At 38.7% G+C, this 13,163-nt stretch overlaps 1 protein-coding gene across 1 annotated transcript in view; it reads left to right on the top strand.

Annotated features, from left to right (window-relative positions):
- Positions 1 to 11,925, top strand: part of pkmb (pyruvate kinase M1/2b) — a 12,249-nt gene extending 324 nt beyond the window's left edge. Inside the window, exons 2-11 of the mRNA XM_028448655.1 lie at positions 1,874 to 2,048; positions 2,157 to 2,248; positions 3,317 to 3,448; positions 3,531 to 3,717; positions 3,998 to 4,268; positions 4,348 to 4,498; positions 4,573 to 4,725; positions 6,322 to 6,488; positions 11,307 to 11,488; positions 11,554 to 11,925. Of these exons, the coding sequence (XP_028304456.1) occupies positions 1,895 to 2,048; positions 2,157 to 2,248; positions 3,317 to 3,448; positions 3,531 to 3,717; positions 3,998 to 4,268; positions 4,348 to 4,498; positions 4,573 to 4,725; positions 6,322 to 6,488; positions 11,307 to 11,488; positions 11,554 to 11,660 (1,596 nt within the window). The 5' untranslated portion in view covers positions 1,874 to 1,894 and the 3' untranslated portion in view covers positions 11,661 to 11,925. The remainder of the gene's footprint in view (positions 1 to 1,873; positions 2,049 to 2,156; positions 2,249 to 3,316; positions 3,449 to 3,530; positions 3,718 to 3,997; positions 4,269 to 4,347; positions 4,499 to 4,572; positions 4,726 to 6,321; positions 6,489 to 11,306; positions 11,489 to 11,553) is intronic.
- Positions 11,926 to 13,163: the final 1,238 nt, after the last annotated feature.

The following is a 13,163-nucleotide window of genomic DNA, read 5'->3' as shown; positions in this document are numbered from 1 at the left end:
TTGTTGATTTTTATTTTACTTTGGCCAGATTTACAGCAATATTTGTAAAATTTGTGATATGTTCCTTTCTCGTAAAAATGTAATGTCAATGTTAAAACTAAATTTTAAATCTCAATCTAAATGTTAACTATTACATCTCAATTTAAATGTGATATAATAAATCTAAATGTTAAATGAGCTTTTATTTTTGTACTTTTGGTGAATTTGCATATTAGCTAAATATTTAGTTTCACTTGTGACATTTAGATTTAACATTTCAATTTAACATTTAGATTTAACATAAACATTATATTTTTATGAAAAAAGTAAAATTCACATACGTTTTTTAAACGTGGTTTGTTGCTAAAAAGTTGCTGTTTATTTCAGCATGTGCATCTTCACAATCAGCGCCCCATATGCAGTGTTGGGAAGGTTACTTTCAAAATGTAATCCGTTACAAATTACATGCTCAAAAATGTAGTTTGTGACGTATTCCCCTACATTACTTAATATAAGTAACATAATCTGATTGCTTGGATTACTTCCATGTGAATTTAGATTACTTTAAGTAGTATTGCAGCCCTGATTGAGAAGAAGAAAGATAACTATTGTAAATACAACATCCTCTATAGTGGATGTTATAATTACAATAGTTACAATTTACAGTAATAACACATACTCATAATAATCATCTGTTTTAAATGTAATGTGTGAAGTCTACTGGTCTATTCAACAAACCATGTTAACACAACGTGGAGTACTTTGTAAAGAAACATAGACAGTAACCCAGCACTAACTGTAGACAGTCTGTAACTAACTGCACATTATTAAGTAGTAACTGTCTATGATCCTTGTTGACAACGCTGATGTTTCTTTATGGACTAGTGACTAGTTAATTACATTAATTACAGGGCTTTTCTAGAACAGTTCAATTTAAGCATAAAAATATTCATATTTATTTCACATCCTCTGTATAACTAGTTATTAGTTTAAATACTAGTGAGTTGTTCACACTGAGAGACGAGTATCTGAAGTTTACATCAAAGTATCTCATCCGGATGAATCAAAGGAAGCAAATCACACTGAAAACAAACCACCTAACTCTAGAATTACTGTGTGGCATTTCCAAACATTTCTTTAGTTTAAAGTTTACATATATTTGGACAATAAACAGTCCAAAAGGCAGAAGCAATAGTATTTATCAATAATCAATGTAATCAACAATTACATGGAACTATGGTAACTATACAAAAGAAACAATAAATCAGTTATTAGAATTACAGTTCAGCTCTCAATAATAACATGTTCAGACAACACATTTGAATTCAACAAAAACAAAATAAAGCGTTAAAAAAACACCTGCAATAAATAACACTCAGACACACACACACACACACACACACACACACACACACACACACACACACACACACACACACACACAATTCCTGGTTTGGATTTGCTAATAACATTTTATCTTTACCAATAAAATGCTTTATTACATATGTACATATTTATAACTTTCCTCACCCTGATGAACTTTCATGGACGCTTTACAAATTTTAACATATAAATGTCATCTTGAATAATTATACTATCACTTTTAAAAACAAATACAAACCCAAATCAGATAAGATTACATAATTACTTTATTAGTCCCTAAATTGGGAAAAAAATTAATTACTGACTACTGAATAAAAAAGGCTTTAATGCAAAAGAATACTCGTTTAGTAGAAATTAGATAATGGAAAACATAAAGAAAAGTGAAGCAATACAAATAACAAGAAAGCAAGTTAAGCACAGATGCATTACACATTAAACATCACACATAGGTGAGTATTTGACTATGTAAACTGGTAGAAATGTCAGGCCTCTCTTCCCTCTGTTTCCAAAGGTCTTTCCTGCAGATCTAGTCATGTCGACAAAGGCAAAAGATATGGGCTCCTCCATCATCCACACCCAGCAGCTTCACGCTGCCATGGCAGACACTTTCATTGAGCACATGTGTCTGCTGGACATTGACTCTGAACCTGCTGTTTCCCGCAACACTGGCATTGTCTGCACAATCGGTGAGAAACATCTGTATAAGCTGCAGATGTGTTGCACAAATGCAAACATATTATGTGTTTAAGGGATTTTTTCCCATTCCCACTTGTGTGTGTCTGTTTTGACTGCAGGTCCTGCTTCCAGGTCTGTGGAGATGGCCAAGGAAATGATCAAGGCTGGGATGAACATTGCAAGAATGAACTTCTCTCATGGCACGCATGAAGTGAGTGGGGAATGTCAGACTTTTTGAATCTTCCAACATGTTTATATCCCATAATCCTAAACAACCAAAGTCAGTTTACAAATCAAAGTAAAGCGATTTGACAAAAGCATCTAAACTCGGCAGAGAAGCAGTTGCTTTGTGAGACAGTGAGGATTCAGCCTTTACAGCCACCACCAGTGTGACATTACACTCCCCGCCTGGTTACTGTCTGTAATGTGATACACAAACTTGTTCTTGCCCTCTGCAGTCAGCAGGGTAGCATCTCAGCCAACGCTTTGGTTGACCTTATACTACTGCCCTCTCGCCTTTAAAAGTCAGTATGCTTATCCCTTTTCCCTGTCATCTGAGTAGATCAACTGTCTTTCATTGGCTGAGGTGGAACAACTGCTCAAAGAGCTAGAATCACAAAAGGGGAAGTGACGGAAAGTTTTCCCCATTTGAAATTCAATTTTTGTTCTATAAAGGGACAATCTAAGCACAAAAAGCTGCTGGTTTTCATTTGAGCTATTGTGATAATGCAGGAGAATCACAACAAATGACCTCGTGTTTTTGGTGTGCCAGCTGTCAGTGCTGCCATAAATAGGAATCTACCTCATGGTAACAGCATGAGAAGGAGGCCTGCTGAGCAGTATAACAAGATCACCTCAGTGTTGTAGTCGATGTGATGCCTTTGGTGCATAAATGCAAAGTTACAGGTGTTTGCAAAGCTTTAAAGTGCATGACATAAGACACTAGTCGGTGTGAGGACCTGTTTTTGAGCCACTGTACTGGAAAGTTATTTTGCCTTTTTTTTTTTTATAACAATGTAAAACATAAAGCAAAAGCTTGTAATTACTTGTATGGCATTGTAACCCGTGGTGTTGGTTTCACCTCAGTTAATTTCAAATATATATATTTATATTGTAAATATTCTAAAATAGTCGGTGTGTTCTGTTGATAGCAGATTAATTGAACAGTCATGTTTTATCACTCTTTGTGACAAAGTTTTGAAGTAAATAAATACATAAACAAGACATATTATGTACTTTAGTTGGTAATGCCATTTTCTATCCTGCGTGTTTTCTGTAGTACCACGCTGAGACCATCAAGAATGTCCGTCAGGCAGTTGAGAGCTTTGTGCCTGGATCTGTGGAGTACAGACCAGTGGCCATTGCTCTGGACACAAAGGGACCAGAAATCAGGACGGGGCTTATCAAAGGAGTGAGTCTTAGGCCATGCTGGCTTCATTAAGATCAAATATCAATGTGACGGTTCCACTTTAGCAGCCTTTGTCTCGTTTCAGAGTGGCACTGCAGAGGTTGAACTAAAAAAAGGCCATACCATCAAGCTCACACTGGATGACCAGTATAAGGAAAACTGTGATGAGAAAACCCTGTGGCTGGACTATAAGAATATAACCAAGATTCTGCAAACTGGAAACCATGTCTTTGTTGATGATGGTCTGATTTCCCTGAAGGTCAAAGAAGTCGGTGAGCATTCAAATATATTATATTAATAGGAGTAGTAGTAAAATGGCCTGATTGGGTCTATTTTAGCTTCCAGAACAATAGTGCCCTGTTTCTTAACCTCATTGTGTAGACAATGTCTGTTTATCTCTTTGCTTGTGACTTAAACCTAAATCCCAAGATATAATTTTAATTGTTAAAGTGGTTGTCAAATTAAAGAGACAGAACATAAAGAATGTGCGAGGACATGTCTTTTGCTGTCGATGATCCAGTTATTAACACTTTTTTCTTGGTGTGTCTGAAGGCAACGATTACCTGATGTGTGAGATTGAGAATGGTGGTATGCTTGGCAGCAAAAAGGGCGTTAACCTTCCCGGAGCTGCTGTGGATCTGCCTGCTGTGTCTGAGAAGGACATTCAGGACCTGCAGTTTGGTGTAGAGCAGGGTGTAGACATGGTCTTTGCCTCGTTCATCCGCAAGGCCGCTGATGTTCACGCTGTCAGGAAAGTGCTGGGCGAGAAGGGCAAAGACATCAAAATCATCAGCAAGCTGGAGAACCACGAGGGTGTGCGCAGGTTAGCAGTATACACAGCTAAACCGTGTGACTTTCTGATTGTAAATGTAAATCATGTGGAATTGTTGCCCCTTTGTCAGATTCGATGAAATCCTGGAGGCTAGTGATGGAATCATGGTTGCTCGTGGTGATCTTGGCATTGAAATCCCAACAGAGAAGGTCTTTATTGCCCAGAAGATGATGACTGGCAGATGCAACAGAATCGGAAAGCCCATCATCTGTGCCACGCAGGTCAGTGTGCACAGCACTTCAAATATCACCATCACAACTGAAACTCATCAATCTGTCTTTCTGTTTACATTAAGATGCTTGAGAGTATGACCAAGAAGCCCCGCCCTACTCGTGCTGAGGCCAGCGATGTGGCCAATGCTGTGCTGGATGGAAACGACTGCATCATGCTGAGTGGTGAGACTGCTAAGGGAGATTACCCTCTGGAGGCCGTGCTTACACAGCACAGGGTAAGACTGGATCTAACATACAGTACTTTTTATACAACTGCACTGCTTTTGATGTGAGAACTATTCATGTTGTGTGCATTTTGTTCTGAGCATGAGTCCTCTAACACCCATTTCAGTTGGTAAAAAGTGTTTGGATGTATTTCTTATCTAAATGTACTCAGTCTGGCAAATAGTGTATATACTATAATTGTACACTTTTCTACAGTCATATGTGATTATTTAGTTTCTTTCTCATGCTCAAATACAAAATAAAAATGTATGAATGCACTGAAATGAAAATTCTTGCCCGAAACCGAAGACCGAAAATGAAAAAGCCACCGAAACGCCGAAAGAAATTATGATGCAAATTATTAGTCCCGATGCATTTATGGCTCTTAATGTGCACTAACTTAACTAAAATTAAAACATTGCAATTGTATAAATGAATAATAATGCTTCAAAGAATAAATCAATAAAAAATATGAACATTTATTTAACACAATGTAAAAAAAAACTTGTCCCAAACACAGTGAAATCTAAGCACACAGAGCGTGTGCTTTGATTGCGGCTTGCATCATTTGTTGTGTGCGCTGCTTTAATCCCATCCAAAAATGATCTTTATAATGTGGACCAAGTACAGTTGTGATGAAGATCAGAGGATCTCTGTGAAACGTGTGCTGACAGACTGAAACCAGATTCTACTGCTGATGCGCAGCCACACATCAGACTGTCATGTGGTCCGTGTTCACCGAGCATTACACGCTCTGTGTCTAAGTGACCTAGAAACATGAAACACACGTATGCGACCTGTCTCAAACGTTGCCTAGAAAACACTTTAGTATTCAGATGTATTGAAATACAGCCGCTCTGTCAGTCCATGGAAAAGTTAATAATAATAATGGCTTGGATTTATAGAGCACTTTTTTCGAGGAGACCAAAGCGCATTACACAGTCATACTGGTGGTGGTAAACTATAATGTAGCCACAGCTGCCCTGGGGCAGACTGACAGAAACGTGGATGCCATTTCACACCTACGGCCCCTTTGACCACCACCAACATTCATGCACAACTCATACAAGGCGATGTGGGTAAAGTTCCTTGCCCAAGGACACAACGACAATGACTCGGATAGAGCTGATTTCTAACCCCCAACCCTTTGGTTACTGGACAACCCACTCTACCACTGAGCCATGGTTGCCCACAAAGTCGGTCTGCTTCCAGACCAACGGCGTTTGGTCATATCTTTACAACATCTGCTTTCGGCGTGAAAAGTGTTTCGGCCGAAAACCAAAAATGCACTTTTCGGCCATTTTCGGCCAAATTTCATCAGTGCATCGGTCTATATGGCTTCTCCATCTCACTGCCATAAAACAGTGTTTCTAGTGTTGTCTTCTAACTGTGTGATCATGTCTCTCAGTTTGCATGATGCTGAAAGTTTGCAGTGCACGCCATCAGCCCATGGAGTTTGCAGCTGTGGCTTTTTATTTATGTACAGGTATGGAGGAACTCACTTCCACAGTCAACAGCTTCCTTTGCTCAAACGCACTCCTGAATTTGAAAATTAGACTTCGGATCCTGACATGAATAAACCTGCCTTGGGTTTTTTTTTTTTCCAGATTGCCCGTGAAGCCGAGGCAGCCATGTTTTACAGGCAGATGTTTGAGGAGCTGCGTCGCACCTCCCATCTGACCCGTGACCCCACAGAGACTGTGGCCATCGGTACAGTCGAGGCTTCCTTCAAGTGCTGTGCTAGTGCTATCATCGTGCTCACCAAGACTGGCAGGTGAGCCTCTTTGAGTGTGCAGGCGCTAACTCATGTATCAACCTTAAGGTGGGCAGACACTGTACGATTTTTCCAATCGTTGTACTTCAGCTTAAACTGTGCGACTCAATTGCAGATTCCAAATGTTTGCAGCTCACGATTCATATTCTAACACTATATGGGCCGACAATCTGATGCGACCTGACTGCTCACACTGTGCGTTCATACACGACACGTCGGGGCCTTGTTTCCTGAAATGCAATGTTAAAAAACTGAAGAAGAGGGAGAACCCGGAAGCAGATAGACACTGGCGATGCTTAGCAAAAAGAGCTTTAAAAAAGAAAAGGCGGTGATGTGATATGAACTAGCTGGATAGACGTGGGCAATACGGTTCCTCAGTTCTACAGTGGTCCTACGGTGTTTGCGGTAACCCGGTTTGTGGCACTACATCAACAATGCGATACCCTCACAAGGAGCAACCAGGATTTCAAACAGGTTTGATTTTCTTGCGACCAGACAATTGCTGATCAGGAGCTGGTCGTGAGGTGTTAATAGCTTCTCATGACCCTATGTATACTACACGATGCACAACATACGATTTAACTGAGAATTGGCCTCATCCCAAAAATTGATGCACGAGGGAGAAATCAGTTCAAAATGGGCCAAAAATCACATATGCCCACCTTTAGCAACATCTGAGGTGGAGCCGTCTTACATTTCATTATGTGTTCCCATCGCTACGACTGATCCAGGAACTTCCACCTGATATTTGTTTAATGGGTACTAGTCTTTTACATCATTGACCTGGTGTATTAAAGAAGTCACACAAATATAGTTGCAATTTATAACATTGAAAAGATAACAAATTAGTTTAAGTTTTTTTTTCTAATACAGATAAATGATGACTGTATGATAATCTTTACTGTGTATTTTTCCATGGATGGCCGGTAGCCTTAGTATTTACCTTGAGCTAGAGGCTTTCAATTCAATTTAAGATGCAAAAAAAAAAAATAAGGTGTGAGAGTTTTCCTTGGTAAAAACAAATTAATTTGATAAATATGTTGTTTATTTAACAAAAGGTGACTAGATTACTTTTTAAACTCCACCATCCTCTCAATAAATACTAGTTGAGAACATTCCCCTATTCTGCTCCACAGTGAACGCCATCCTGGGGCTTGTGCTAACTCTGACCAACCTACACAAAATACTTGCTTTTGTGGCGTAGTTATTCTGTGTTTGGCTGGTGACCTTTGTAGATGTAAACCCCTGACATTTAAGAGCTATTTTAACTCCCTGTTCATTCCCCTCAGCTGGAAAGTGTATCCTTTCAACACATGACACTGTGCACATGCTACAGTCAGCTGAGCTGCTTTAAATGAGAAAATAATAGCTTTGATTTAATGGCTGCACTTGATATAACTATAAATAGGTGTAATCTAACATCTAGCAGCTTCTGTGACCCCTGCAGAGCTTTGTGGATTCATTAAGTTTGTTGACATGTTTGGCCCTATTTTCACTAAACATACAGTACATTCTTAATCTTGTTGATTGTGTGACTCAAAAATCCGTGTACCCTTCGTTCTTGGTTATTTTGTTTCCAAACCAAATTAAAAAATAGAAAAAAACGTATTTGTTTTTTGATTTTATATTTATTTAAAACCAGAAACAGGAAAACAGAAAAAACAAACAAGCAGTGTTTTTCTGCTTTAAAATTAGATCTGGTTCTGGATAGTTACGGGGAAACTAGGACGAGAGCTTCATGTTTTAATCTCACCACACAGAGGACACACAGACTGACTTTTACTCTGCTGCATTTCATAAAAAAGATCTTGTATCATATTGTCCACCTAACAAAGATGGCAGAGGCGTAAATTTGTGTGTCGATGACATTTTGGTAAAGAGTTATTGATGCTGGAAGTCCGAATCTGTGAATATCTGCCAACTTTACCAAACAGTGTCACAGTCCAAATACTATCCAGATAAACTAGTAACTCGGCGGACTTTTGCTCCCGGTCCGGACATACAAAGAAGCAACACATAAGTCACATCACTGGTAAATTTACTGGGGAGGTGCAGCGGGCTTCAGTTCTTGCTCTAATTTCCCCGTGTGACAAACAGAACAAGGTTAAAAAAACGCTGCTTATCTGGTTTTTGGTTTTTCTGTATTTCTGTTTTGGTTTTAAGTCAGAAAAACTAAATAATCCCACCTTTTATTTGTTATTTTGATTTGGTTTTAAAACGGAAATACCTGATTTGTCTAAGGTTGTGATTAAAGAAATATCAAACTAGAATTAAAAGACAAATGGAAATTTTTTTTGCAGTCGGAGCTATTTTTTAATATTAATCTAAGCTGTAATTTGCAATGCTGAAACACATGACAAAAGGTTGTGACTGGCGCCTTTATCACAGACAAGATTTTAGACCAGTTTTCCTTAACAGACAAATCATTGGTTATTCTGAGTACCTTTTGTAGACATTAATCCCAGACTTTGAGCTTAATTTTTACAACATACAGTGTAATTGGGGTTTAATTACACTATAGGGGGCACATTTACATATGTGGCTGTAAAAACACTTGCAAACGTCATGCAAACAGAATTGCCTCTGTCAGCTTTATCAACCCTGGAACTGTTTGCGCTGCATAATGTAGCACTTCTCAAAGTCAGGTGGTAACTCTCACAGCATTATGCACTGGTATGCTGCTGGAGTGAATGACACGGGTAAATAAAGAAAACGAAAACAACAGATATTTAATGATTCAATTAATCTTTTATGTATCAAAGATAAATAATTAGAAATTATTGAAATAAAACCATAGTCTTCATTAACAGGTACAGCTTTACACTCGCATCTGGTGTGGGACCCTCTGGTGCATGGTTTTCTTCATTAGGAGAAGGAGATCTGCAGAGCTCCACGCACAGCTCTGCGTTTAGTAGTACAGCACACACCTGCAGATCCTCCTGCCTCTCCACGTCTTGACAACACCAACTTTTACTGGTCTAGGGTGCAATTGCATTTTTGATTACAGAACCAAAACCACTCGTTCTGGCACCAAAAAGTTCTCTTTTAGTCGTGTATGAAAGTTAAGCTGCAATACAGCGGTTAGATAATTGTTGAGATAAAGTTAAGACATCTGGAGCCATTAAAGCCCTCAAACTTGAATATTTTACATTGACTAAGACAAACGTTAAGGACAGTTATTAGTTTAAAACCTAATACCTAAAAGGATATTTCTTAAATAGTAAACTTTTTACTCTGATCAGCCAATGTCGCCATGTGCTAAACTAACCTAAACATGACCAGATTGCTATTAGCATGGGGTTCCTTCATGGTCTTAGACATAGACACATTTATTGTCTCCAATAAGAATCACTTCTGTCAGTCTGCCCCAGGGCAGCTGTGGTTACAATTGTAGCTTATCACCACTAAGTGTGGAGTAAAAGAATAATGCAATATAAAGCGCTTTGAGTGTCTGTGAAAGGCGCTATATGAAATAGAATGCATTATTATTGTCATCATTATATGAAACATACTTTTAAAAAATTACATGAATGATGTAGAGGAGATCTTTCAGTTGTAGAAACAATTTTTCCTTAAATTAAAAGTATACAGCTGCATAACAGGTGTGCGTTCTCAACTCCAGTTTGAACTTCGTGGCTTTACTTCTATTTTGGGCATTTAGAAGTTTATCTTTGACAAGAACACATCTATTTGCAGGTATGTCCAGAAGCGGAGGTGGCAGACGGAATCACCAACTCCTCTCCTTCTGGCCGCCTTCTACTCTTAAACATCTTCAAAAATGATTCTTTACCCCTTTAGCACCGAAAAAATATTTGTATTATTACGTGAATATCTGTAAAAGTCACGTTTTTCTATTAGCTCTGTCTGCTAGTGCATAGCATCTCTTCTTCACTGCGCAGAATAGCTGCATCCCAACCGAACACTTGATTACCAGCGCCCTCTGCTGGTCGAAACAAATATCTGGCGGCTGCAACTGAAGGAAACAATCATTCTCTCTAAACATTTCCCCAATAATATAATAAATCTTAACATTCACAACATTACTGAATTCAGCTAAATTACACAATCATGATCTTTAAGAAAGATTCAACAAAGAACAGAGTAATTCATAAAGTCCTGCATCCAGGGTACTGGGTTACTAAAATCACAAATGTAAGGGTATATGTAAGATGTATTATGTATATTAATGTGCATTGATACAACTAAATATATTACCAAAACCAACTACAAGCAAACCACACAAAAATTATGTGAATCATGCAGATATGTTACAGTGCCAGACAGCATTCTACAGAGGACCAAGCGCCCAATATACTGATATACTATAAGTTGATACATTTTCAACTAGAAAGAGGTAAACTGATGATGATGCTCAATTCTTTGTTATCATTTTAACTTGTAAATGAATCATGCACAAAAACTAGGTGAAAAAAATACATCATGCTAAGAAAAATGCTACAAAATAAACAGAAGAAAAGCCACAATTACACTAATATATTGCACCAAAAGCTACCATATAGTATCATTTTTAAAAACTCACCGTGAGTTTTACCCTTCTACTTTTTTTTAAGCCTACTACTTTTTTTCTGGACATCTCTGTATTTGTATTGTCTGTTAAAAAACTTATAGTAAAAGTAATTCTTTAAGGAAGCCATTTGCAAATCATTGTAACGTTTTATGTGAAAAATACTGAGGTTTTGTCTGCTAAAGCTTTGTTAGTAATTTTAAAAACACAGCGACAAATGATAAATATTTAGAATCAGTTACTGCCTGTACACACATACACAGCCCACGCTTATTCTTCTTTGTTTTCTGCAGGTCTGCTCACATGCTGTCCAGGTACAGGCCCCGTGCCCCCATCATTGCCGTGACTCGCTGCCCTCAGGCCGCCCACCAGGCTCACCTGTACCGCGGCGTCTACCCCGTGCTCTACACCAAGCCCGCCAATGACGTTTGGGCCGAAGATGTTGACCTGCGTGTGAACTTTGCCCTGGAAGTTGGTGAGTGGCCTCAATTATCTCATTAACATTGACAAATGTGATCTCACTCTCACTTTTTCTTGTAGGCAAGTACCGCAAATTTTTCAAGTCTGGAGACGTCGCGCTTGTTGTGACCGGCTGGCGCCCAGGAGCTGGTTACACCAACACCATGAGGGTGGTGTTGGTGCCTTGAATGTATAAGGAAACACTACCCCATGTCTTTCACAACAACTTCATTTTGGACTCTCTTGACTGACAGAAAGTTTAACCTGGACCACACTGTCATATCCACAGCCAAAAAGTCCAAGATTCTTTTAAAGAACTGTCTAGAGACGTCCAGAGATGTTTTTTGAAACTGCTCTGTCACTATTCCTGATACTGTAAGCTAAACTGCTGTTATCCTTTCATCATAAAACTGCTGCAGTGTATGCTACCAATAAAACAAATTAACTGGCTTAGATGTTTGCATTTCTGTCTTAATCAATGCCAAGAAGGTTTTCTAGTGTTCATTAAAAAAACGTCAAAATCGACACAATAAATCATAATTCAGCAAAAGCATTGGCAACTGCAACTAATGCATATTGTAGGGTTTTCACTGCCTTTGTTGATTTCAAACGTCTGTCTGTCCTAGTCACAACAGGGTCTCCCTGTTCAATTAGAGGTTTGAGATTTGCACCAGGAAGATATTTAGCCATCCATGGCCCATACCTGCTTACCTTGATTAGTCTGAAAAATTACTGAAGACTTGAAGACCAAAGTCAGCAGAGCTTCCATGCAAGGCACTAATCCATTTTTGAGAGTTGCATAAGGTTTTATTGTCTTGTTCTCAGACACTTGAAGTCTTTTGGAAACCATTGAAATTAACCATAGGACAATCCCTCTACTACCTGAACTACGATTTATCTTGGTTCATAGGGGTATGATATCACCATGTGGGTGTCAATGAACGGCCAGAGGATGTATAATAAACGTAATGCATAATTCTCATCTCTGAACTGATTTGAGCTTTGTGACATGCATCCTACTGGACGTAGTATCACAAGATAGAACACTGGTTATGAATGGTTGGTCATGGTCCGCAACTAGTAGTAGTCTGAACAGTTGGTGCTTCAATGGTGTTGAAACCTCTGAGCTGACCAACTGAATATAAGAGCAGAAATTCATACTCCTCATACCAGATAACATTTCTCCAATCTTTGATCTTTGGTCCAGTGTTAGTGAACCTATGTGAACTAAGAGGTTTTTCAAAACAGAGAATTTAAAACAGCCAGTGTGACAGGCTTTGCAAAGCCCTCTCTGACGGCGCTGGTTTTTCATGTTTCACCAAACTCAGATCAAGCAGGAGAGAAGCGGCTCGGCCAAGCCAGTTATCATTGGATCCGTGAGGAAATCACAAATTTACTAATCAGAGATGTGAAGATGGATACGCAACAGTTTTTATGTACTCCAAGTGAACAGCCAATATGGGGAGGCATACCTTTTTTATCCCTGCTACATCTGTCCCAAGCTACTGTGTTTTTTCAACTGCAGGAGACAGATAATGTCTGATGGTTTCAATTGCTGCCAAAAATGTAGACATAACACTCTTGGGAAAGAACGTGTCCAATGTTATAGCTCGATTGTGTAGACGGTTCTCGTTTGATGTTTTAAAAACCTTGTTATGCAAAGTTCTTGGAGCGATAGAAACATTTTATGT

Source organism: Gouania willdenowi, chromosome 6 (assembly GCF_900634775.1).
Source record: "Gouania willdenowi chromosome 6, fGouWil2.1, whole genome shotgun sequence".
In the NCBI taxonomy this organism is placed as follows: Eukaryota; Metazoa; Chordata; class Actinopteri; order Blenniiformes; family Gobiesocidae; genus Gouania; species Gouania willdenowi.
This window is presented reverse-complemented; position numbering and strand designations above follow the sequence as displayed.